General features: G+C 44.4%; 1 protein-coding gene across 5 annotated transcripts; it reads right to left on the reverse strand.

The window, feature by feature from the left end:
* Positions 1–1,555: 1,555 nt before the first annotated feature.
* Positions 1,556–25,807, reverse strand: dido1 (death inducer-obliterator 1). 5 transcript variants are annotated; one of them, XM_042707803.1, is made up of 18 exons: positions 25,493–25,807; positions 22,066–22,151; positions 20,805–20,920; positions 19,135–20,119; positions 18,320–18,665; positions 17,767–17,850; positions 16,383–16,595; positions 15,140–15,359; positions 11,355–12,045; positions 11,041–11,200; positions 10,723–10,839; positions 10,110–10,262; positions 9,438–9,597; positions 8,656–9,103; positions 7,904–8,057; positions 7,631–7,720; positions 7,323–7,518; positions 1,556–5,822 (listed from the first exon to the last, which is right to left on the reverse strand). In XM_042707803.1, exons 3-18 carry the CDS (start codon positions 20,884–20,886, stop codon positions 2,095–2,097), a joined length of 7,827 nt encoding a protein of 2,608 aa, XP_042563737.1. In that variant the 5' UTR covers positions 20,887–20,920; positions 22,066–22,151; positions 25,493–25,807; the 3' UTR covers positions 1,556–2,094. The 5 variants fall into 5 exon arrangements, with proteins under 5 accessions (XP_042563737.1, XP_042563738.1, XP_042563736.1 ...); XM_042707804.1 differs by having other exon boundaries at positions 10,158–10,262; positions 15,140–15,362; XM_042707802.1 differs by having other exon boundaries at positions 15,140–15,362.
* Positions 25,808–27,306: the final 1,499 nt, after the last annotated feature.

The raw sequence follows: 27,306 nt of genomic DNA on the forward strand, positions 1-27,306 counted from the left end.
AAGAGCTGTGTTGACTCCCTATCAACTTCAGATATCCTTTCCACAGAATGCAATTAACCATCAGACACATTGCGCAATACTGGTGAAGCCTGTCCACAGCATATAGCATCATTACTATGAGTGTAATATTTTAAGAGGGTAAAAATGAATCGGCAGCTCAGGAAAAATGCTGATAGAACCATTTAGCATTTAGAAAGTGGTAACCAGCTCATTGGTAGACTTATTCACCGATTTCACGCGGTTTTTAGTCGGTCCACAAGCACGTCAGACAAAGCAGTGCTCAGTCAAGTAGATACATTTCCTGTCGGCGTCAGATATCCTTAACCATCAGACACATTGCGCACTTACCTGGTAATACTGGTAAAGTCTGTCCACGGCGTATATCATTACTATGAGTGTAGTATCTTATACGTGTAAAGATGAATGTAGCTTAGGAAACATGCTGATAGAACCAGTTAGCATTTAGCAAGCGGTAACCACCTTCTTGGAAGACCAATTAACTGATTTCACATGGTTTGTTGTTGGTCCGTAAGCACGTCAGGCAAAGCAGTGCTAAGTCAAGTAAGTATAAAAAGAGTTGCACAATTCTTAAGAGATACAATTTACCACTGAATTAGGCCGACGTCTTTTTGTTTTCAGATTTTGTAGAGGTACGTTTGGTGGCTTATCATTAAGCATCATGTTTCATTAAATGATGGTTCTTTGACATTCCTCTCCCTACTTACATCAACTAAATGTTTGGGTACGTTTATATAAGCAACTAGTTTTGATATAATCTTCAATTTCATTCTCATGGCTATGGTCGTCAAAAGACAAATAAACACATCTGTCGTCTCAGCAGTCCAGCCTATGCACCATGTAGTTCTGTGTTTAGGGAACAACCAGCCAAAGTTTTCACAGCATGACTTCACCAATCGCCAAAAGATATCAGTTAGCATGCTACCAAGCTTATATCACTGCCAACTGCCACAGCAATGTTTTTGCATAGGTAGTTTTAGACCAACCCCCCTTACTGTTGTTTAACAGAAGTATGACCTCGCTATATCTTCAATTTCACGGCAGAGATTTCAGTTTTACTGCTGCTATTATGGATAAACAATAATATCTATATTTATTTCTATAAATAATATACTTTTTCTATACTATATTTTTTTTCACCTGTTTTTTTGTTTTTAGTCAAGGTTCAACGTGCCTTTGTAGCTTTTTTTTAACTAAACTAAATGATATGACTAAACTCTGATGAAACACATAAATGCTGGTGTTAATATTGACAAAATTCGAATTTTTATAAAAAGCAGCATTTCATGGGTTGAAAATGGCTCAACACGCCATCTATTTAAAATCACCCTGAACCTTTTAGACTGATGCTGAAGTGGGGGTCAACCTTTTCGTACATCTCTAGGTCATGATATTCATATGGCACATTCCCACTATGGGGTAAAACCACGGTATCTAGGGAAAAGTCAAAAAATGAACAAGTGAAACAGCCAAATTGATTGCGTCACAATCCCAAGAGTTGTACTGCTTTACCATAGTCAAACACCTTAAGACAAAATGCAATACTTGAAGTATGTTTTAATTGACCAGCTGTGAACAAAATGTGGCATTACTTGACAGTATCGCAATGATGCATCCATTCAGTGTTTAAATGTAGAAAAGACAAGCATACAATGACCTTTGATGAGGGCAACTACATCAGTCTTGTGTGTATACCAATGAACGCTATATGGCTTATTTCTCTATGTAGAAAAAAAATAGAATTAAAAACAGCTGTATATACAAATACATACATATTTACACCAGCTTTACCATGTTGAGTGTTTTCAGGTCAACTTTAAAAGGGTTACCGAACAGCAGTAAAGTACTACATGGTTTCAACTTCCTCCTTACAGAGCACCTGGACAAGATCACTTAGAAAGAGATAAAAACCTTAAAAGGTTGGTGAGCAGGCAAAAGTAAATACAAAACAGCAACAAGAGTGCTTTCTCATGTCAAAAAAGAAAATACACAGTCCTCTTACGTGTTCTGAAATTAGAAATGTGTCAGTGGGGCAGAACAAACAAGGATGCAGTATAAAAAAGAAAAACAAGGCCATCAGGACGAGCCTTTATCAGCAACAGTCTCGGGCTCAGCAGATTTTTCTGTGTCCTTTGAAGCCTCGGATCTGACTTCTTTCTTGTCATCTCTACGCTCTTTGCTTTTGCTTCTCTCCCGTCTGTGTCTGTCCTTTTCCCTGTCTCTCTCCCTGTCCCGATCACGGTCTCGGTCGCGCTCTCTTCCTCTATCGCGGTCCTTCCCCCGGTCTCTCTCTCTGCTCCGTGACCGCTCTCGTCGCCTGTCCGGTTCCCGGTCTCGTTCCCGCTCCCGGTCTCTGTTTTTGGCCCGATCTCTGTCGTGATCCCTGCGTTCCGGCTCTCTCTCTCTGCCTCGATCTCGATCCCTTTCCCGCTCCTTGTCCTTGTCACGCTCTCTTTCTCGCTCCTTGTCCCGCTCCTTGTCCTTGTCACGCTCTCTTTCTCGCTCCTTGTCCCGCTCTCTCCTCTTGTCAGCATCTCTGTCCGGTTCTCTGTGCCTCTCTGCATCTCTGTCCGGTTCTCTGTGCCTCTCTGCATCTCTGTCCGGTTCTCTGTGCCTCTCTGCATCTCTGTCCGGTTCTCTGTGCCTCTCTGCATCTCTGTCCGGTTCTCTGTGCCTCTCAGCATCTCTGTCCGGTTCTCTGTGCCTCTCTCCTTCCCTTCCTTCCCTTCCTCTCTCCCTGCTCCGGTCCCTCTCCCTCTCTCGCTCCCTCCCACGATCCCACTCGCGTTCTCGGCTCCAGCGCTTGCCTTGGACCCTGTCTCCCCTGTCCCACTGTCTGCCTCCGTGGGGACCCTCCCTCTCCCGCTCTCTCCTGCGGTCCTCAGAGAGATCCCGCTGCCTCTCTTCAGACAGCCTGTCACGGTGGCCAACTTCAAACCTGCTGGGCCTCTCTCGTGGCTCGGAGTCGTCCCGGGTGGTGCTGCTCCTCCTCCTGAGCTCTGGGGAGTGCCTCCGCCAGTGGTCGTCCCGGTGGGGCTCTGGGCTGTGCCCTCCCATGCGGCCTGGTAATGGAATAGGGCCCTCGGGAGGAGTAGGCAGCAGAGGTCCCGTGTGTCTGACCGGTCTTATGTCACCGGGGCTGTTGTCAAAGTGATACCTTGGTGGACCTCCTGAATTGCTCTCTGAAAAATGTCCAGTCGGGCTTGGACCTCTAGGCCCACCAAACTGTGGTGCTGGCCCCCTGTGGCCTGGGAAGTCTTGAGGAGGAGGAGGATGGCCCCTTTGGTCTTCAAAAGAACCCCTTCGGGGTGGTGACGGGGCTCTGGAGCCCCGAAACTGGCCTGGAGGAGGGAATCGTTGGCCTGGCATCTCCCCAGCAGGAGGAGGACCTCTGCGCCCATCATATACGTTGGGTGGGGGTCCTCTGTAAGGAGGACCTTGCAAGGGGGCTTGTTTGTCTCTGTATGATGGCGCTTGTCCTTGGTGCTGGTCCATACCTGGCTGGTAGGGCCCTCCACCGTCATTGTCATACTGGTCGCCTGAGCCTCTCTGCATGTCCATCATGGAGTTAGAGGAGTTGTGGTCACTGCCCATGTGGTGAGGGGGTGGTGGGCCTCGCGGTCCCTGGAAATGGGCTGGTGGGGGCGCTCGGTTGTCAAAGCGCACGGGTGGAGGGCCAGAGAATGGCGGCAGAGGCCCTCTGGGTCCAGAAAAGTTGAATGGAGGTGGCGGGGGACCACCAAACCTGGGTGGCATCATGCTGTTCTGCCCATCGTAGGTAGGAGGGGGGGCATGCCCTTCCATATACTGACCAGGGGGTGCCCCTCTTGGCCCCATGTGCTGTGGAGGCATATTGCTGTCAAACATTTGAGGAGGGGGACCTCTTGGGCCCCCAGGAGGTGGGAATGGAGGTGGGAGACCCCGCGGGGCCATCATAGTTTGTGGAGGTGGACCTCTTGGGCCGTCAAATGGTTGCTGAGAACCTCCCCACTGGTTGGAGAAAGGTGGGTACCCATCGCTCTGCACATGGGGAGGACCTTGCATGGGTGGGGGCCCCTGCATTGGTGGTGGACCACCCATTGCTGGATGTGGGCCTTGCATTGAAGGAGGGCCGTGCATGGGTAGGGGCACTTGAATGGGTGGCGGTCCCTGCATTGGTAGCATGCTATGAATTGGAGGAAGACCAACTGGACCAACTGGCTGGTAGGACATGGGTGGTGGAACATCCTGTGGACCTCTGTTGTAATCAGATTGGGTGCTGGGTATTGGCATGTGGGGCATATGTGGTGTATGAGAGTCCATACCGGATGAGCTGCCTTGATTCAGATCCTGAGAGAAATTAGCCAAGCTGGTAATCGACTGCACAGGGTTGCTCTCAGACGATGCTGTGGCATGTGATTGAGCATGAGAAGTAACTTCTGCCATTTTCTCTCGACTGGCGTTAACCTCCTTTAAAATGCTAGCAGAATTGGGCCAAATGCTAAAGCTGTTGTTCTCCGGTTCAGTCTCAGAAGTAATGACCTCAGTGGATTTCACAGCAGGCTCTGCAGGCATGTATTCTTCCACCATGCTGGGCTCTATCTTCTCACCCAGTAAGGGAATCAACACGTCTGTACTGTCAGCTTCAAGGAAAGGTAGTGATTCAATCTTGACTTCCTCTTGTGGTGTCTGTGCCGTGTCTGTCTGCTGCGGAGTACTTTGTGGGGGTGTCGCCTCAACAACAGGAAGTGATACCTGAGGGGGTGACTCCTCTTTCTCAACAGATTCTGTGGTTGACCTTCGACCTGCTGCTGCTTGCCTGGGGTCCCTGCTCTGCCTAGGATCTCGCCTCTGGTTGATAACTGGGACAGTTGAAGGCTTTCCTACCAACGCCTCCACCTGTTTACCAAGCTGCAGCAACTGGCTGCTGGACAGTAACGATTGTGTGGGTTGGGAAATCAGCGGGTCTGGAACAGAGGCGAGTAATGATCCCTCCTGCTCCTCCAGCTGACGTTTTTGATCTTCAATTTGTTTGTTAAGGTTGTCCAGCATTCTCTGCTGCTCTTTCATTACTGCAGAGTTGCCTCCGCCTTCAACGCTCACGTCATCAAACATGGAGTCGTCCTCAGGGTCGTAGGCCACGTCATCTACCTCTGTATCACCAGTAGCTTCGGCAGGCTTTGCGACCTCCGGTTGTTTAACAGCCGGGAGGACTTTCTCAGCTCCGTAACCCATACTGGGGTCGTACTCTTCCTCTGGGTCATAGGGTCGGTCATCTTCATACTCGTCAGCAGCATTTTCTTTCTTCTGACCAAACTGTTGGACAATTGGGTCCAGCAGGGGGATGGCTGACATGGTGACTTCAGATGAATGCGGGTCCGATGGAGACATGGAAGCCTCTGAATCTTGCTTTTTCTTGCCGAACAGTGTCTTCAGGATGGTCTGGAGAGGCGTGGCAGAGGAACCGGATGCAGATGGGGAATCTCTGCCTGTAGGGATAGAGGCGGCTCCTGCCTTGATCGAGGACAGGAGAGAGAAGACGCTTGAGGCAGCTAACGAACTTGACGCGGCCTCAGAGCTGCTTAGCGCGGGCGGGGTGCCTGGGGGCGTCGTGCTGATCACGGTGTCCAGGCTGTGCCGGGTAGCTTTGTCCTGTTTCGCATCAGACTTGGTCACAGACACATGTTTAAGGAGGCCGGTGACGTCGGGGTCCCTGGTTGTTTTGGACCGCTTCTCCTCGCCATCCAGAGGTGCGCCAGCTCTCTTCTTGTCCTTCTGGCAAATCACAAGGCCCAGCAGAAGGTTGGGTCGAGCTGGCTCCAGTCCTAACATGAAGAAAGAGGTCAAAATTAGATAATTAGAGTAGTCAGGTTAAATATATATATATTTCATTAATGTATGAATAAAAAAAATATAATTATAACAATTCACCAATGCAGTGCCATTTCTGATGGCATCTTAACATGGTAGTATAGTTTTCAAACTATAGTGAGATGAGAGCTTGTTGCAACACAGACAAAAATAACACACGTGGCAAATGTAACATCTCCTTTAACAAATGTAACATTGTGCATTATTAGGACACTTTGCTAAATTGTGCATTGATTACTTTCACAAAAGAAACATGCCACTTCCCATTCACAAAATTTCATCTTGGTCACAAATATCCACATGAGCAAATGCACGCTTATCGAACACGCTTATTCCAAATAAAAACAATGATCATACCAATAGTCATGATCATAATAAATGATAATAATAATAATAATAAATGGTAGGTAGAACAATTCAGATATGATGTAATGTAGGCTACCATAAATTGACCATACTGAGTAGTGGTTAAAGTCTTTACATGTGAGGTGCACACCCTTCTTTTTTCATGTGTAGTTTTTCAACTGGGATAACATCCATGTCTCTAGTGATACTGTGGATTTGAGCCCTTCACTTATGTATTGGGATGATTTGACCCCAAAACATACTTTCAATGTACATTTAGCATTTGTAGTAGTGTCTTCTCTCTCCTTTATATTTCAAGTGTGTGATGGGATCCTCTTCTGTTGGTTTTCAGACAGCCAACTCTTAACAGGACCTCTCCCGGCACGGCAACTGCATCCATTTTCCCACGGCATTTCAAGATGGAGGCTGCATGTGACTTACCGTGGCTGCTGCTCAAAACTTTCAGCTAGACCTCGGGTCCAGTAGGGGCAGTGGAGGCTGACCATAGGACCACACAATTTGGATATATTTCTTCCGCAGTAATTTATGTATGTTTCCACAACACTCTCCTACTAACACTGACAAGCCTTCCGGAACATGCATGAAGTATTCCGCCTCATCATATTCAAATGAAATGACACTTCCTTATTGACTCCCTTCTCTGTGCACTTAAAATGTAAACCTCATACTAGGAAAAACATGACACTAGGGTCAAGGGTCAATTCTGCCTAATAAATGCTCACAAATACGTAAGATCTTGCAATGGAAGGAAGATCATAGAAACAAAAGGCTGAGACTGATCATATCTAGGACAGCATCCACTTGAGATGCAACATGTTTTATTAAAATATACTTATGATACAGGGGTTTTACAGGCAAGGTGTACAAGCTCAGAATAGACAAGAGGGAATAAGAGACAGGAAAACACAGATACAAGTGCCTTATTACATAAAGACTCTGTTGTGGATGAACAAGCTCTGATCTCACACAAACCTTCACCTGCTTTAATATACTTACCATCCACGTTCATCTACAAAGGGAAACACATTTGGAAAGTAATTCTGTAGTCGTCATGACACCTATGACAGAGTCTTCTTGTTCATGCTTACCTGGCCCATTGAAGGGTAACAGTTTGGAAGGCAGGGGGTCCTTTGAACTCAGCGGGATGAGGTAGAGGTCTTTGATGCGGCGGTTGTTGTTTGCGACCACGCCAAAACGCTTACGGCTGCTGAAATAAGAAAAGAGAGACACGTACGCCACCGCTTCCTCTTCTGTTGCGGGATGGAAGCGGATAAGACACAGCTCCTGGAATCAAGACAGAAGAGAATACACAGTTATTGTACAGTGATTCCTGTACAGTTAATAATTAACCAATATCCATATTGTTTGAGCTTATAGTATGCTTGGCTTTTCATACTTTAGATAGGGACGTCTTCAGTTTGCCCACATAGTCCCAAACTGTATGGGGGGAGATTCTCCCGCCTATATGGATGGTGTCTGGCAAATCCTGAGGAATAAAAGAGTCACTGAATAAGAATCTATTCACCATCTTTTGACGATGATCAAAAATATAAATTCAAACAACATATGAAAATGTATTTAATGTATTGTAATATTTGTTTGTTTGTCTTCACTATTTAAATGACTTAAAAAAAAAGGAAGAAAGAAAAACAAGCAACAAAATACCAACCTCCTTAAGATGCTCAAACGAGCCCGAGACCAGGTATGCTTTGGTGACAAACTTAGCCACTGTGTGCATGTTGATGAACCCTTTCCACATCATTTCCTGTCCAGACAGGAAGATGGCCGTTTCGCCCTCCGGCGGGGGGTGGGTGTCTACGGCACTATAAGAGAAATACTAATTAATAATGTCTGCATTCACAGATACCTCAGCCACCCTAACATGAATTACTTCAACTGTGATATTAACACAACTGTACATTTAATTACTGTACAATACTAAACAACATTACTATAATTGACCCTTTACGTCAACAGGGACTGAGAATTGACATGTCCCTCAAAACAGTCAATACACAACTGTTTATAACCTAGCACAGTCATTTATTAATACAAACACCATTAAAAATTAGGGTTGCCAAAATTACTGGTTATTGTTGTAAATATACAACACAGATTAATCGCACCCAATGATACCCCTTGACTCAATAGCACACTTTAGGTAAGACACTGAAAGCGCTCAGGGCTGGCCACATTAGAAGGGTTTGAATTGCGACCTCTAGAAAAATAGTGGGCAATAGCCTGCTTTGCGGTAATGGTTTGTAACGCTGGTTTTAAACGCCTCTCATGGCAAATTGATACAAGCGATTCATTTAGATGAATTATTTATAAAGCATGTAATTAGTTTGATTAATTACTTGACAGCCCTATTAAAACCACTTTATGCTTCTTTCAGTGTAACTGAAGGGGTTTTCTGGGCACCTTGAAGCTGCCGATTTTGACGTCACAGATCTGGGGATGGATGGAGGGGGTGCCGGTGGCATCGGGAGAGGTCCTTTGACCTCTGGCACGGCTGGCTCGGCCACAGGAGTAGGCGCGACCACCACCTCTGGCATGACCTGTGTCACCATAACGCCAGAGCGACCCGCCGTGCGCGGGTCTCTGCGGGTAATCAACACAGACGAGATGGCCGGCATAACCACGGGCGCTGGGTCAACCGGTGGCACATGCATACTGGCGCTGACATCCACCATGGGCATCGGAGAATCGTAGACGGGTGCCTCGCTGCCAGGCTGCAGGGTGGGTGGGCCCTCTGAGTAGGGCGGTTTGGAGGAGCGTGGGTCAAGTTTGGCCTTGACCGGCTCCGGCTTCTTGGGGATGGACAGCTTGGGCTTTTTGGAAGCTGGCTCGTCATCGGCTGACTTCTGACCTGCAGGGAGAAAAATGACCCCAAGACCAAGGAGGTTTCAGAGATAAAGTTGACACACTCTTGTGTGGGAAAACTGACACTGCAGCTGTAAGGAAGCAGTTCATGTCGCAAAATCAAAGTGGATTCTTCTTTACACTACAGAGGTCTCATTAAAGGCTTCAATATTTTCTTGACTTAGCATGACTTAAATATGAGCAAGGGGCAAAAACAAATGGTAGATCATGCAAACTAAAAATGTACATACAAATTAATCAGATTGCCTTCTCAATAAAAAAAAAAAAATCATAAACATTATTTCCTTTACATCATTCCCCCTCATATTATCCGTCTTTACCAGTGCAAATCTTGCAGTTGAGGTCGAAGAGATGAGCCCTGTGTTCGGCTGTGGTGTCTTTGAGCATGCTGCTAAAGATGTCAGGCATCGCGCTGCCGGCCTTCCCTGCTGAGCTGGAGCCTGGGGCCAAGGCGGGAGGGGGACGGCTCTCCTCCTGGTCCTGAAGATGGGAGGAAACACACACAGAATAAAGACATGGCCATTAAAACACTGCGTTCTCATAATTATCAAATGCCAATAAGCTCTTTCATATCTAAGCGCAACGCAGCAGAGGTAGGGACAGGAGCAGTAAAAACAGATTAGCGACACACAACTGCTTTGCATACACGTGCGAGGAGCACAGAGACGAGAATTGTATTTAAAGCAGAGGAGCTCAGAGCCTAGCGGTGAACCACACGGCAAAAAAGGAGTGGATGGGGGTGAGACAGAGAGGGAAATAATAATACTTTATTTTTATAAAGCGCTTTTCTTGACACTCAAAGACGCTTGATGGGGGAAAGAGTGGATGGGGGTGAGACAGAGAGGGAAAGAGTGGATGGGGTGTGACAGAGAGGAAAAGAGTGGATGCGGGTGAGACAGATAAGGAAAGAGTGGATGGGGGTGAGACAGAGAAGGAAAGAGTGGATGGGGGTGAGACAGAGAAGGAAAGGGAGGAAGGAAGCTACCACTTACTGGCCCTGAAGCCATGCGAGGTGTCGCAGAGCTGGCAGGGATACATACATCTAGGTCTGACGTGGGTGGCGCCTCCTCCATGTCAACATCAGGTGGCGCTGTATCCTGCCTGAGGCCTGATTTGGTAGGTCCCATCTGACCCCTCCCCATCTCCTGAGGAGGTAAAAGCCATTAGAATAAAAGGCAGCTCTGATGCTACAATCAATACCATCAGTTAAGAGTAAACGGATCAATTCATCGAGGGAGTGACTGAGTGAAGGCATTCACCACTTTACAAGGACAATATTCCTAAAGAGCTCTGCCAGTACAAACAAGGACGCTAATGGATTCAGATCCTATGTGCTGGAGTCAGCATTATAAACGTCAGGAGACGACTGGGGACATAGATTCTGAACAAATATGTCCTCACTGAGTGAATGAGTGAGTATCAGGAGAGATGCTAGCTGGTTGAGATATGTGGATGTCGTCTTATTTCAACAGTTCTGAAGCGGTTTCATAAATGATTCCACAACATTTCTAATCAGACAACAACAACCCTAAATCTTATTATGCCATAAAACCACTGAGGGTGACGTCATGTCTCTCTGCATGTGTGGTAGTAAACAGTCGTTACCTCCGTGTATTCTGGTTTTCTCCAGCCAGAGGTTTCTCTGGAGAGCAGCTCCTCTTGTGTCAGTCTCACCAGCCTGAAGGGACTGACCTCATTACCAACCACCCGATAGAACAGTCCCTGCAACATACACACACAATACATTTACATTTCTGATGGGAAACACATACCGTACCTAAGGTCATGACAGATTGTATATAAAGGATGCGGAGTCTAGGGTGAAGGGAAGAATTAATTCAAATTGTGAGGTTGCTTGTTGTGTGGGTGCTCATCAATACACCCCGATTACATGAGTATTTCCAACATATGAAGTTGACTAACCTTGTTCTTTGGGTCCTTCAGGTTGAACATGAGAGATCTGTACTTGTTCTTGTATCTGCTGTCAGTGTTCATGTAGAGGTTGAACATCTCCTTCTCTATGGAGACTGCCAATTTCCCCACCTCACTCTCCGACATGGACAAGTCGTCGCTGTCACTTACCCTAAGGTTAAGCAAACATTTAGACCAAGGTCATTTAATCAAAGTCTAATGAGAGTTCTGCTTTTACTCGATTTAATTGACTTTTGATTGAACTTTAAGAGAATACCTTGAAATGATCATGTGAATTACTTGTGAGAGGTGGAGTAAACACTTGCCTTTTGTAGAGGATGTCTGTCAGGGAGCGCCTGATATTCTGCCTCATCTGGTTGTTAGGGGGCGGTGGCGCCGGGCCGGGTGGATGGGACGTCTTGGATGCATGAGGCTGGCTGGGGGGTGCGGAGGCGGACGAGGTTGGGGGGGTCTTGGTGGTGGACGAGGACATGGATCCAGAACCTTCCCTCGGCTGGGTCTGCTGCTGAGGCTGTTGAGGCTGCTGCTGCTGCTGCTGCTGCTGATGATGCTGCTGCTGCTGATGATGCTGCTGCTGCTGATGATGCTGAGGCTGCTGATGATGATGATGCTGCTGCTGCTGCTGCTGCTGAGGCTGAGGCTGCTTTTTGGGGATGGTGAAGGTGCTCTTGGCTACACGTAGCGCCCCTGTGACGTGATGGCGGGAACCAGGAGGTCCAGATGGGGAAAGAGTGGGGACAGGCGGGGGTGGAGGCCCTGACCTTTTGGACTTGGAGGATTTAATGGGGGTCAGGGGTTGCTTTTTGGCCTCTTTTCCTCCGCTGGGTGCAGGAGCTGATGCTTTGCCTTTGGAGCCAGCCTTGGCCTTGGGGCCAGGGGACTTCTTCTGTCCTTTGGGGGAGACGGAGGGCGTGACGGGCTTCTTCTCTGCAGGGGCGGACTCCTTGTCACTCTGCTCCTCTTCGCTTGCCTTCTCCTCCATTACTGAATCACAGGCTGAAAACATAAAGACAGACATATATGCAATCATATAACTGTGGGAGATTCAGACAATAGTGCACTATGCAATACAAACACAGTACTGTCGTGTCTTGAGAATGTAGGTCTCACATAAAACATCAATGAGTAAACAACTTGCCATTTTTAAATTCATATATAATCTTTACAGATTGTATACCATGAGGAAAAACAATCTTAAACAATATGGTGTGAAATACATGGGGTTATGTTTAGCAGGCTCACAGGGCTCTTCACATTCACACAAACTACAACTGTGCCTTGCCTTCAGTGTCTTGGTCCAGGTATTAGATGCTTTTATAAAACATGAAACGTCAAGAGCTTGTGAAAATCTAGTGTATATTAAAAAAAAAAAAAAAAAAAAAACTACAAAAAAAAACCCAACCCAATAATAATAATAACAATTAAAAATCTAAAAATGTATCGTCCTTTAAAGAAAAATAACAAGATACACAAAATGTAGTTTGCAGAAGCCTTTATTTAATACACTGTCTAACTACATTTCGTAAGTAAGCTGCCACAAGTTATCATGAGGCTTAAAAATATAAATATATGAATGAATTAATAGGAACTTGTGGTTATGAACTCATCTGAATTTGATCCTTAAGTGTAACCCTCTTGTGAAATACAACATGCGAACAGAGGATAGATAAGGTGCAGAAGGAACAAACAAAAAAAAGGGAACTTGCAGCACTGCTTTCACAGATTTCTACATGAAGGCTATTATCTATGGAAGCAAAGACTTCACAGAACACACATAAAAATGCTGCTGGCTTATGCTTAATATGCTGTAGTCATGACAGTCTGCTTCAAAACAATATTTGCATACATATTGTTGTTCAATCAACTACACTGAATCCATAATCATACCTGGACATTGAGAATCAATATTTTCTTCACAGCTCAATTATGTTAAAAAGGGAAGATATCTGGCAGACAGTACAGCACCTCAACAGCTTCACAAATACCAAAACAATTATTCATGCTAACTAGGCCATTATGAGAAAAAACAACTGTGAATGTGAATCAGAGAAATTCCACAGAATATCCAGACTGGCTAGAAGTCAACAAGGTTGGTATGACTAGCACCTCAAGCCCCATGGAAATAATGCTGAAATTCTTAATGAATAACTGCCTGCATCAAGAAATAGAGCAAAGCACAATTCCCCAATGTGGAAATGACCTAAACCAAAAGGCTCCAATTCATACATTGTGACACCTACTGTAGATAGAGGAACAATCAGTTCTTTCAATATGTGTGCAAATGAATGATTGCAGTCAAAACACTGCTCATTTCATTTCATGTCAAGATTATGGCCTCTTGCACAACACCCAAAAAGACACATGAGCAACAGTCTTGCCCTGTACATAAATAACACTTTAAGCAACTAACTGATGTTGATTAGAAATAAATGTCAAACGGCTGCTGTTTTTGAAGGGTTCTCTGAGGCGCTCAACTGCTTTGTGTCCTTATCCTGGTAACTATGGCACGTGTATCACACCTCCATGGGTCTTTACAGTTGAGGCAGTACTACAACCCTTTCTATTCACTTAACCTCATCAATAATTCATGACATTGTAAACAATTATTTGAAAAAAATAATGCTCTCCTATTCGATCATAACCTCAGTAGCATTTGCTAGGACTCTCCGATGCCTATTGAGAATGATTGTCTATGCAGTAGTGGGAGCCACTGAAGGACTCCTCATATAGCCATTAAGAGTATTAGGCATAAATATCCTGCAAATGCATGAAATATCACCTGCCTGTAGTTTGTGTACAATCCCAGAGAAAATGTATATTCTTCTTATCTTTAAAATATTCACTGTGTGCAGAAACAGAAGCAGGATTATGCAATCTGCTCCCATAAAACTGTATGCATCTGTGTGGGTTTGTGGTTGCAGGAGGAAGTAGCCTCGGAATCTTCAGCCTCTTGCGCTGCAGTCTTCTTCCATGCATCAGGACGGGGGCCCCTCTGCTGATTCTCACGGTGGAACGGGCAGCTGGCGGCTCTTCTCCCTCCCTTTCTGCTGTGGCCGGTCTGCTGGCTCTGCATGGCTTTAATTCCCCCACGTGTGTCGTGGCTCCGGTGTCAGGCGGCAGGTGCACAGTAGAGGGCAGAGCAACGCAACAGGCCAGAGATTTTTTTTTGTTTTCCCCCTCAAGTGGTCAGTCCCCAACAAGACTTCTCTCAAAACTTAGGCACAGCCAGCAAAATGTGGTATCTGTAATATCACTTTATTTTTTTTTTTTCTTTCAAAAAGAGCCACTTATCCTTCAGAGGGAAGAAAGATGATTTATGGTGCATTGCATGCAGTTAAATTAAATAATACTTTCAGCTGCAGTCTGTTCTAGCTCTGGAAATGTGCATTCCTGGGGGCTTCTCCCAGGACCAGAAACTAGTGCAAAGTGTGAGCGTAAACACTGTGCTATCCCTATTGAGAATAAGCCACTGACACCTACCTTTCAGTGAGCAACATGGCACAAGTCCTCTGTTCAACTCCAGTACTGCCGAGAACAGTGTGTGGAGAACAGACTTGCTCCGGAGGGAGAAAGGGTTTCAACCCAAAACCACCCCCAAAACAAACAGATACATACAGTCTACAAACAAGTACCCTCAGATAAGACACACACACTTCAAGGCAAGGCACTTTGATTTTTTTCTGTTTCATTTCAAGGATCTATAAAAATGACAAATATCTACTGTCAGTGTAAAAACACTTACAGACTGTTATAATACAGTCTTCATTCATATGAAGTCAACATGACTTACATACTTATACCTGGTATATGTACTTACCAACTTCAGACATCACAAGACCTCTGCAAGCACCTCTCAGAGGTTTTGTAAAGAGCATGTTATATCCAGATAGTTCAGAGCACTGACCGTGCTATACGCTATAGGTATATATATATACATATCTCTATATTTATCAAGTGTTACCTCTCACTTGTTCATTAGAAATTCATGGATTTCACGGGTTCGAGGCTTCACCTTTTAGACTTAGACACCAATAATGAAGGAGAAATGGAGGATAAATTAAGTGTGGAAGACCTTCAAAGAGATACATACACGCTTTGTTTAACACAGACGGTGCAACGGGTGCAGTCTTTTCTGGCGTTACGGCATTGTAATTATGATCGCTGGACCAGGAGGACATGGCGGGCGGCGGCGGCTGCTCCTCAACGTGCGGGTCTTCTTCGTCAGCGCTGGCTGGGTCACCGCCGCTGCTGCTGGGGTCTTCGCCCTCGCGGTCTTTGTCGTCCTCGGGCGCGTCTGCCTTCTTCTCAGTCTTCTGTGCAAACATACAGACAGGGCAAGATGTCAGCGTAAAGACAGGGATCAGGGGCAGCTCTGAACATACGAGGTATAAGACCTTCTTACCAAAATTGGTTGGTTTTATTTATTTATTATAACCTTGTACACAAACGGATGGGCACTATATTTGTGAGGCATGCACTGAGAATTTTAACCAAACAAACAGTTTTCCCAAAGTAACACTATGCAACAATTTGACACTTTTTGAAATATAGTTTTATAGGCAACTAGTTTTGGTACCATCCTCAAATCCATTTTGATAGCATATGTCATGTGAAGGACAGATAAACACATATGACTTCCCCACTAGCCATCCAGGATATGCCCCATGTAGTTCTGTGTAACGGGCTGGTACACCCTCCAAAAATGGAAGAAAAGCTTTCACACGCATGACATTGCCAGCTAAACAAAAGACACCAATTAGTGTGTTGGCAAGCTTCTATCAGTGTCAGCTGGGCTGTTGGTAGTGTTTGCAAGGTCTTAGCATGCCTTTTAGGTAGTTAGCTTACTAGTTTTGGAACAGAACTCCGTATTGCTGCTTTAACATACATTTCAAATTGTAAGCAGCAAGCTATGCTTACAAACAGAACTATAGTATTCTATTAGAGAACTACTAGAAAGTAGGTTCACCGGGGGAAACCTAGAAACAAGTTCCAACTGTGACACACCATACCTCACACACCTCTGGAAGTGAAACAGCCTAAACAGTTACACGAATGAACACAAACTATACAATTTGCAACATGCAATCACTGTACCCATCATGAACAATTACATTAAAACATATATATATTTGAATAGAGCATTTGATGAACACCATTCATAAATGATTTGTTATTTTCAGTGTTCAGTAATCACACCATTTTAAGCCCCTTTAGTGATCAACCTTAAGTCACACAATACACAACTCTGTCTGTACTGAGAGGGAACTCTAGTGTGGTCCAGATTTGATTACGGCTGAAGGCATCTTAAAGATCCTCCCCCAGCCCTGCGTTACCTTTGGAGTGGGCTTTGTGCCTGCCTTCTTCTTCTTCCCCTTGGTCTTGTCCTTCTTCTTGGGCTCCTTCACGTCGGTGATGGACTTCATGGCGGCCGCTGCGTGTCTCAGGATGCAGTCGTTCCCGCAGTAGACGGAGTCCGGCAGCGCGTTCCGCCCACAGCCCGGCCCAATGCATTTTGGGAGATTCGAGGACGCCGTCCCCACGGCCTGCTACATATGGAAATGCAGAATTCCAGGAATTCTCAGTATATGCCACGTAACAGGAATGACCAACAGTTTGAAGTGGTTTGTGCTGCTAGCTTTTAAAAGGTTGGCTTCTGAAATTAACAGACACGGTTCCATACTTTTACTTCACAACCAACACAGGGTAAGGACCAACTTTTAATCTCTACAATTTCTAATAGTCAGCCACATGTCTTTTGTATACTGATGGATTTTCCCCCAAAGACTCGTGTTCCTCTAGATTAACTATTTCTTCCTTTAATATGGGGTCTCCAGAACCATAAGTCAACAGAATTAGGAGTATACACATATCTTAAAGTTAGGGCTCTAGATTCAGATTATGTTAAAAACACATCACCTGCCCCATTTCCTATTTTAAAACAAAGACTATACACAGAGAGGGGGGGGGGTGTCTTCTACCAAGTTGGAATATCTCTCATGTAAACATTTCAATTAAGGCAGTTTGTCTAGGCCTGCAAACAGTGCATCAATACATAAGGACTATTCAGTGTGTGAAAAATATTCAGCATCAGTGATTAAACACCCCAACGTACTGATAATTACAGTTACGGTTATTCAAGTCCCATCCATGGTGACGATCAATCGACTATGCATGTGTTCTGTACTAAATTTGACAGACTAATTTACCTTAAGACAACTTTAACACAATTTCAACCAAATGAAATGTTAAGACCACCAACTGCAATACATTTAACACAAAATCATCATTCTACTTTTAAAACTTTCTCAGTGTTAAACATAGTTATGAGTTCCAAAAAAGCGTACGATCATTCTAAAGCCATCTAACCCTCATGAAGTAAACAATGTATTGCAAAAATCTTTACCAGGTTTTTCACTTTTCAATTGTTTGCCTCGTTCCAAGTCATCACTTGCTACACTCCACTTCCTAACTTCAGCCTTTAATCTGGTGTAGTCTGGTTTTATACTCTTCAATGTCACATTTACTTCTTAACAATGGAATAATAGGTGAATTATTTAACTGAGAAGGACGTGTGCATTTTGATAAGTTTGTCTGTCAGGTTTACACGGTCAATCCTGAAGTTGACAGTGTGAGTGCCGCTTACAACCATCACCTGGCAACAAGACTGCACCCAATAAGGCCGTGTCATGAGCTTGTCAGCTGAAAACTCTCACTCACAGGAGAAATTGGAGGATATGTCGGCCCACCATCACGCACATCTTTTTTTTTTTTGTAGTGTTTTGTGGCATCACAACCAAAACCCTAAAAAACATCCAAGTGTGAAGACCATTAATGTTTGATTCTGTGCCTTGAACTACTCAGTTGTCCTGCCATTAATTATGGCACTGACCACTTCATTATATATACACAATGCCCCGGACATAAATTAAGTTCCTGAAGGCTTTGGATCATCATCATAATCAGTAACAAGACAGTCATCAACACAGCATCCATGGGATGAAGATTCATGTAAAAGAACGCATCATTCTCACAGATCTCTCTTTGTGCACTGCAAACATGCAAACTAGTGTGGTTTCCTTTCCAGAAAAACCTTTCAACACTATTTTAAAAAGTGGGACACCACTCCCAGTGTGAAAAATAAATGCCTGACGCAAGTATAACAAAATGTTACGAAGGAAACTTCTACCAATTGAAATAGATTTAAGTCAAAAGTAACTAACGGCTTATGACTAAACTTCTTTTTTTTTTATATATATACATATAAACATACCGGCTGAAAAATCTTGATTTTCTTCTTCCCACTCGGGTTGGTGGCTTTCTCGATCCTGCCTTTGATTCCCAGGTCTTCGCCGGTCTTCTCTTCAGCTGTCGGGCTGCTGAGGGCGGACGGGCTATGCTCGGCACGCCTCGACGCAGACGGGGCGATACGGCGACCGTTCTCTGTGCCAAGGGACGACGGGGCTGCTGAGGAGCGAGGGGTCTGGCATTTGCTGGCATTGCAGTTGGGGCAGATGTAGTCCTCCCCGTTGCGTTCCATCAGTCGGCCGCGGGCCTCCGTGATGCCAACACAGTCGCCATGGAACCACTCCTCACAACGGTCACAACAGATCATGAACCTGAGCAGACACACCCATAAACAAACATGAAGATAAGCACACCAGGACGCGCTCACACACAGAGACCGGTGGGAATATTCAGGGAGACACACTCAAACACAGAGAAGCACATGAAAACAGATCAGTTCACTGATCAGTTCAGGCACATATAAGCAGAGCAGCACACACAACAGACAGAGGCAACACACACTCACAAATAAGACCGGCAATCTCAACACTTAATCAGTATTATCATTTAGAAAAGGCATTTAACCAACAAGCCATAAGGAAATGCATCTTAATCAAGTTAGGTAAAATGAAGGCCTGCTATGGTATTTTGCTCCACATCTGGCAAAGAAACATTGCTAAAGATGGCAGTAAAAGGCAGTGTGACACAGGAAAACACATCAGTCTATTTGATTCCTTGGGCACGCGCATCAGGCTGAAGATAATGAGTTTGTGAGTGATCATAGCACTCTAGAGGGCTTACCTCTTATTGTGCTTCTGCCTGCAGATGCAGTAAAGAGCATTAGGGTCGTAGCCTTCATCGTTTGAGCTGCCTTCATCAGACGATGACGAAGACGACGATGACTCATCTTCATCCTCGTCATCTTCGTCTCTTTTGGAGGGAGTGGAGTCCTTGCATGCTCTGGCTGGGTTCCTGCTGGGCCTGCTGTTCCTGTTTGTCTCCTCCAGCTTCTTCTTGCACTCCTCCACCTCTTCGGCCTCATCTTCCTCTTTCACCACCTCTGTCTTTTCTGCATCTGCCTGCTCGTCTTGTGATGGGGTGGCAGCACCTTCGGCTGCGTCGATTGTGATCTCCGGCTTTTTCTCCTCCTGCTCTACTCCTATCTGCGCATCCTGCGCTCCGCCTGCTGCCTCGTCCTCCGAGCTTCCCTCATCTTCGCTGGCTCCTTCCTCTTCTTCCTCCTCATCCTCCTCTTCTTCCTCCTGTTTGGCTTTGGTGCTTCTCGTTTGGCGCCCCCGCCCCTTCCTCACTGTCTTCCTCTTCTTCTGCGAGGCCGTCTTGCTCCCAGACATCTTGACCTCAGCGCTGCCGTCGAAGCTCGCCTCCGAGGCGGTCTCTATGTCCGTGGGGGTCTGCGACGGGGGGTCCCCACCACTACTGCCCCCACCGCCCTCCATGTTGGCTGGGGCACTTCGGCGTCCGCCTCCCCCGCGGCCTCTCTTGGCGGTGAGCAGGAACTCCTCCAGCTTGTCGGTGCGTTTGGCTTGGCGCCCGCTGCGCCTCACTGGCCCCTCGGCCGCCGCCACCGCCTCGCCCGGCATCTCGCGCTTGGCGATGGTGGTCCGTCGGAAGCCCCAGGTCTTCTTGAACTCGCTGCTGGCGGGACTAGCTGCTTGTTTGGCTGGTTTCCCGGGCAACTCCTCTAGTTTCTCCTCGTCACCACCATTATCTCCTGACTGAGTGCCTTTGCCTTCCTGCTCGTCTTTGTTGTCGTCGGTTACGGTTACTATGGGAGGAGAAAAGGAGAAACAGGTTAGGGATTCAACAGTGAAACTACTGAACTGCACTTTTCCTTGGGCGAAGGTGATCAAGGGGGGGGTAGGACACTAAACAAGACACATAAAAGCAGGGGGTGGCGACAGACAAACATGAAAAACAGAACGGTGCGCAGCCAGTTTTAAATCAAATCAGGGTGATTTAAAAGTAGATGAACCAGGCATTCCTCCAGCGGTATGCCAAGCAGGTGGTTATGGTAGGCAAAAACACAATTCAGCAGCTGACGCGGTCATTTATAGGATTCATCCACCATGCTGCTCAAGCACACATACCACATTCAGCAGCTCCTTTCTTATAATAAAACATCCCGTCCCAGTGCAGACTGGGCCCAGCATTGCAGCCAAAAGTACACGATCAGCTTCAACAGAATTACCAGGCCCTCACCAGCACTCAGCTTGTAGGAGGGCACAGAACTGTAGTACCCATTAAGCTCTCACCACACGTTTTAGCCCCAAATCCCACATTGTGCCACTCATGAAATTACTATTATTTTTCAAGATTTTTCCCCCCCATTTTTATGCTAAAAATGTAATATCTGCACTTCGCGTCTTGAATCCAAAGCCCTTTCAGATGAAGCAAAACAAAGCCGGGTTAAGCTTAATAGGTACTTGCTGATTTCCTGGGACTGTGAGTACCTTGCGAGCTGCTCTCGGCAGGCTCTTGGGCGGCCCCATGCCCAGAGGGTAGAGGCAGCCCTGGGCTTGTGCTGTCTTCCATAGCTGGAGTCTCTCCCTGCCCTCAGACACAAAGTCTACAGGCAAGAGAGACAAGCACAGCACACAGACGGGAGTTACCCTACTAGCGCACACTTGAAGGGCTTCACATCAAATCTGAGGGTCAGTCGATTCAATGAGATTCGGTCGAACGAGGACGGGAATTTCGCTATATAAGGGTGCTCCAAGCCTACTTGAGACTACCCGTGATTCAACATCAGTCTGGAAATGAAAAGCAAAACTTGTGTTTTTTTTTTGTTGCCATTTTTTCACGTTTGTATTCTTTGCAACAATCATTAGAAAATGTGCAGGTTATGTTTGTAGTGTGGCACTTAAATTAAGTTCTCTGATGAATCACACTTTTATCTCCTGAAATAACTAAACCACCGGACAGGAAATTAGGCCTCGTTCAAGGTCGACTAAAAAAAATACTGTTTCCAATTTCACTCATAAATAAGCATAAACACAATAGCAAGACAGGTGGCAAATGCGTTTCATTAAAGGCCAAACTTCTTATTTTCTGTTGCCCGCTTCACAGAATCTATATATCCACTTACATTTGTATAGGCCTGTACTAACTCATTTAAAATAGCCAAGTCTATCTATATACAACCCACTCGGTCACAAATCATTTCACTGAAATGCAGAGAACCGATGAGGAAAAGGCAATATCTGCCTCGTGGACTGCATTTTCAGTATCAAACACATTAACCAAACACAGGCCAATTAGCAAAGAAACAGGCACTCACATACATACATACATACAAATACTCATTACGAACATTGCATGTTTATAAAGACTAGGAGTTGAAACACATTGTTTGCTAATCTGGCTTGTTTACTAAGCCCTTTTGATTGACATAAAAAGCTTGGATTTGCATGCAATGAATGTACCACGAATGAGGCATGTTTTGCAACAAAAGCCAGACTTCTTTCTGACGAAAGGCACTTTGACTAACTGTGAAATAATATACAGATTAACAGTTGAGCAAATTCACACTCATAAACAAGTCGCAATTCATTCTTAAATTAAGCCATTAGTGGTAGGGTCAAATTTCAAATGTTCTTTTAGGCCGTAATACCGACTATGGACAGTTAATCTCCATTGGTAATAATCTAATGCCTGCCCACAGTCTAAGTGAATAGGTCAAGGCTATCGTGGGCGAATGACACTCAACATTACCTGCTTCTGTGAGGCTGTTGACACTGTAGTTTCGAGAATTCCTCTCTGTTTACAACAGCAGCATATCAACGCATCACTGCACAAACCTGTGGAGAGAACACAACACAACATCAGATAAGGCAACAAGCAGACCAGTGACAGAACCAACAACATTGACCTTCACATGTAATGCCAACTCTCTATAGACTCAAAGATGAACTGGCCACATAAGCTTACAGGTTAAGTTAATCTCGACATCAAAACATCAGATAAAAGGGTTTGATATTTTAGTGGTTGCTTAGAAATGCTCAGAAACATAACTTAAGTCAACAAGGGCAAACTATGAATAGCACCACATTAGTGAACACAAGGCCTTATTTCAGTCTAGTTACTGTTAAGTCTGATTCCATTAACTGAAACCATTCCTCCAGAAGCAACGTGATAGAAAACAATACATTACATTTGTCTTGTTCCATTTAAATGTTGACAAAACAAAAACAATTGATCTGATAAGCCACCCTAATTCTCATCAGTCACAAAACACATGACATCCACTTAAGAATTGTGAATGTTGATTTAGAATCTGACAAAGGTCATCATGAAACAGGAAAACCTGGACTACACCTTCACAATGTATCGTGTATAGGCCTAATGTACATCATAACCATTAGGCTATACTGCACTGATGTCCATAGAGGCATAAGTAGTACAGACATTTGGTACAGGGCTAGCCAAACTGATGGCTTTAAAAGGTGCAGTCTGTGATTTTTCTTTTCTTCTAATTATCATGTAAAGTAGTATTTATTGTTACACCATGTTTTTTATTGCTCTTAGCTTGACTGTTCTCTCCCTTGTACGTCACTTTGGACAAAAGCGTCTGCTAAATGACTAAATGTAATCCCATACAGTTTTTGTCAAATTCAGCAAATTGTTCGTGTTCAGTGTTTGCGCCAAAAAAACGAAAAAAAAAAAAAAACTCCGGTGTTTGTACAAAGCCCTGGCTCTGTAAATGGGAAACGAACATATTGGCTCAGACTACGCCATAAGCAATCCGTGCTAATAAACACTGCTTCAGGAGTATGGAAGAAAGAGGTGTAATTTGATTGGCTGTTGAGCTTGATAGACATACATGGCCTATATTTATCCGTGGGCCATGCAACTGTTGCACCTGCTCACAGCAGTGGGGCAGTGCGCAAGAACCTCAGGAAAAGAAAACCAAAGCATTATCCAACCAATACGCTTATCAGCTAGTCACTAAAAGGTGCCTGGTTATATATAACTAGTATATGACCACCATATTGTGGAGTTGGGAATATTGGCTGCCTTGTTAAATAATACACTGAATCACGTAAATCACACTGATAACATACAATTGAAAAACCTACACCAACATTCATGTGTTGTGTTAAAAGAATCCACGACATCTTTATCAACCGTAAATATTAATGTTCAATGTAGGCAAAATGCCAAAATCACCGTTCCAAAAGACAAGAATAAATTGCCTACACATGCATCAGCTTTTAGCTGAACATAGAGAATTAACTTCTTATAGGTCCACTCTGTTTGCACAAATTATTCTTAAGTACACATGTACAGGTACAAGTACATATCATAACGCTCATTCGCTGTACACATCTTTTCAATGATCCATGCATTTCAGAAAGCATTAGAAATGCACAATTGGGCTGTCAGATCCAGAATTTGTTTACTGCGCCTACCATAGAATGAAACACTGTTAGATGATATCACTAGATGGAGCCCTGGCGTTACTTGAGCTCCCTCCATTTTGGAACAAGACATTACGCACTAATGTTTTGTTACATACTGCATTTCTGCGGTTACCCCGAAAAGTAACGTAAGGCATGGAACGACAAGGACTTGGGTTGATATGCTAAACAAATTTTGTCGAAATACCAAAACAGTGTGCGCATTGTCCACACTGCTGGCGACAGTACAGCGCCATAGAGAATAGGACATGCAGCTACAGCTCAACGAGGCCGAGTGAGATTTGCTTCAGCTAGCTATCTATATAGCGTATCATGGTCTATACCAATCAGTGATGGGACACGGTCTACTTGATTGCAATAGCGTTCGTGATTTTCACAAAATCTGTCCGTAAGGATTAACACACGGCGAGCTAGAATCAAACGATTTACTTCAGCCATTTAGCTAATGTTAGGTAGCAGTCGCAGCTAGCTAGGTTGCTTCATATTCGCGAGGCACCGCGAAAACACACTGTTATCGTTAGGTAACATTATCGGAGAACGTTAAAAATATCGGCATGTTCATTATGTGGCGGATATAAAAATGTCCCGTTGCATACATAGCACTGTATAAATGTCCACTGACATAAATTATAGAGGAATGCACCCATGATTGCACAGCGACCAGACAAGGACAGAAGGTATATATTCGCGGGCTCGATACGCGCAACGTCACCTGGCGTGTGGTCCTATCTCAGAATGAACCTAAGGCAAGTAACGTTAAACCAAGCTAGTAACGCTGTGGTGTAATATTGCTTACCCAAGACGCAATAACAACCTCGGGGTGTTTAGACAGCGCTCGTAATGTTAGTTGGCTTCGATATTGAACTATTTGGCCTCAAGGTCAGGTTACACAATGTGACTTCATAACGTTACGGTTAACGGCAAACATGACTAACGTTAAACTGCCTAACTAAAACTACACAAGTAATACTTACGTTCAACGTTAGCCTGGTTTAATGTCATATTGATGACTTCAAAGAAAGTACAAGGTGGATAATATTTTCAATCGCGACGATGATAGTAACGTTCATGCGTCACCACCACAGTGCAATCAAACAGAAAATAGCATGCTACGTTAATCTTAACCAAACATAGCAGAAATTAGCGTTGGGCTAACGTTTCTCCCCGAGATAACGCACGTTAATTCAGTGAGTTTAAAGGACGTTTTAAGTTCACTCCAACCAACAATCCGATAAAGGAACTAGCTGTTAGCAAAGTGAGTTCAGTTGTGTGGTGCAAAGTGAACGCAAAGTAACGTTATAACGCTAGCTAGTTGACGCCACCATCTCATAGCAATAGGGTATCTGGTAATAACAAGGTCTTGAAGTCCACAAATGATGGCATATGCACACTAACGTTAGTTTCGCCTCATGTTTGAAATAAATAGATACATCCCAAATACTAAGATCACTCACAAATTATTTGAAGACGCGATCAATTGTTTAGAAAGCAACAGCGCTGTAGCTAACGTTAGCTAACTTGTCATCTCAATTTACCTAGCCTGCTAAGGCTTCAAATCGACATCATGGCGTGCCTGGGTAGCTTAACGTAGCCAGAGAGGTTACACCACAGTAAGCTACGCACATATACAGGTTATACTGCGAACAACGGCGGTATAAAACACTGCAAACGTTCAATAGTATCTGTTCGTGCACGTTTACAGCAACATATTTGTTACTCACTTGTTGACCACGTTTTCGTTCTGTACGACTGAATATTCGGTCAGTTCTCCATTTTCTCTTCGTGTAGTGACCAGCAGAATTGATTGGCGCAGCGCGAGAATTGATGTCCAACACCACATATAAATTGTAGCGCCACATCAGGCTGGGAGTGAGAATGGCTCCATCCACAGTTCAGGTAAGCAGTTGTGTAAGGAAATTCAATAAAATCCACAGGCCAATTATATCCCCTGTTAAATGTAAATATTTTATTTAATTCATGTTCACAAATCGTGTTCAAAAGCGGGGAAATAGAAACCTAATGAAAAACAACAGTCATAGAAGGCATGGTAAACTGTAGTTTTAACCAAACCAAATCATCGTAGGCCTATGTCTAGGGGGATTTTGGGCAAAATGTTAGATTGGCTAAATTAAAACATCAATATAAGGAGCCAATCACTCGCCTACATTCACTTAATTTCAGGGTCAGTAATTGGTTTATGAATAATTTATAGTCCAACTAAAGAGTCAATTTGTTTGAAGCAGTGGTTTGAAGGGGGTAGGCTAGCTGCAGAGCGTACACCAAACGAGATTCAATATGGCTCCTACAATTACATTATTGGATTTGAACGGGATTGGGGAAGTGCATTGCAGATTTTCAAATTGAGGTTGCAAAATTAAGTTTGCACAATTCTTGCTAATAAAACATTCAGCTCTACTTTAGTAAGCGCCTTAAGACAATTGTATTGTTTTGGCGCTATATAAATTCAATTGAATTGAATAAGTGCCATGCTAGCATCAATAAACATCACACATTGGTTACACATTACAAAGAAAGTCAACAATATTTGTTGATATATCTGTGACTCATGCTCAGTTTAGTTCATGACTTTCATGCCATCTTGCATCTTGCTTGACAGAAGTCACATTGTCATAGTTGGATTAAACGAACGAACTTATGACATCAACTGAATAGTTTGCTGATAGACGTCATTGATTCATAACTGCATCCGATGTACTTCCTCAGCTAAGATAGTTATTGGGCTCTGTTGCGGCGAGACAGCGTCTCACTACACCTTTTTTCAATCAGAAGACTGGAGACTGGATGTAGAAATCTGAAGTTTCATTGTAATCAATAAGCTACAATAAGGGGATGCCCATGGATCATTTCATTGTGTGACAGTCCTGCAAGCCTTTTTAAAGACACATATCTTCATGTGGTTCATTCTGTTTGGCTGCTTGCCAAGGCCAATCAGCATTAACTATTTCCTCTTCACTGGGTACCCCTGTGTGGACCCCCAGGGACCCCCTCCTCAGCGGGGGTTCCTGGAATGTGCTGACTTTATGTCAACTGCTAAGCTGAAGCTTTCCCGCCTGGTCTGCCTACTAAAAGTGAGACTTTCATACTGACGAGTTAATCCATGTTCATCTAAACATAAAAAATATCCTACAGCTCCATTGTTTAAATTTATATGAGAATGGCAAACATGAACCAGCAGTTGGTCTGGAAGCAATACAATCATGACACACACCACACCACCAAAGAGGTAGCATGTATGTAACACATATATTATAATGGCCGCCAAAGGACACCTCACCACTCTCTGTCTGGACTATGTCCAAACTGGTCCCTCGTCACTTGCAGCTGGAGCACACTCCTATTCAACGGAAGAGCATGTAAATAAATGGGTAATTTGAACACGCTTGCCACTCTCCACTAGCCACATATTGTACTGGTGACTACTGGTGAATGTCCTGTGTTGTATTGTCTGCCACTAGGTGTCAGGCTATTATGATTCAGTATTAATTAGGGCTGTCAATAGATAAAAAAAAAATTA

Source organism: Clupea harengus, chromosome 5 (assembly GCF_900700415.2).
Source record: "Clupea harengus chromosome 5, Ch_v2.0.2, whole genome shotgun sequence".
NCBI lineage: Eukaryota > Metazoa > Chordata > Actinopteri > Clupeiformes > Clupeidae > Clupea > Clupea harengus.

Excerpts from the sequence above, each read along its gene's own strand:
- dido1 (XM_042707802.1), bottom strand. The coding sequence starts at position 20,886 with ATGGAAGACAGCACAAGCCCAGGGCTGCCTCTACCCTCTGGGCATGGG. Across the intron at positions 18,666-19,134 it reads AGGCAGAAGCACAATAAGAG|GTTCATGATCTGTTGTGACC; the intron begins GTAAGCCCTCTA and ends GTGTCTGCTCAG. Across the intron at positions 8,058-8,655 it reads TCAAAATCGGCAGCTTCAAG|TGCCGTAGACACCCACCCCC; the intron begins GTGCCCAGAAAA and ends TTTCTCTTATAG.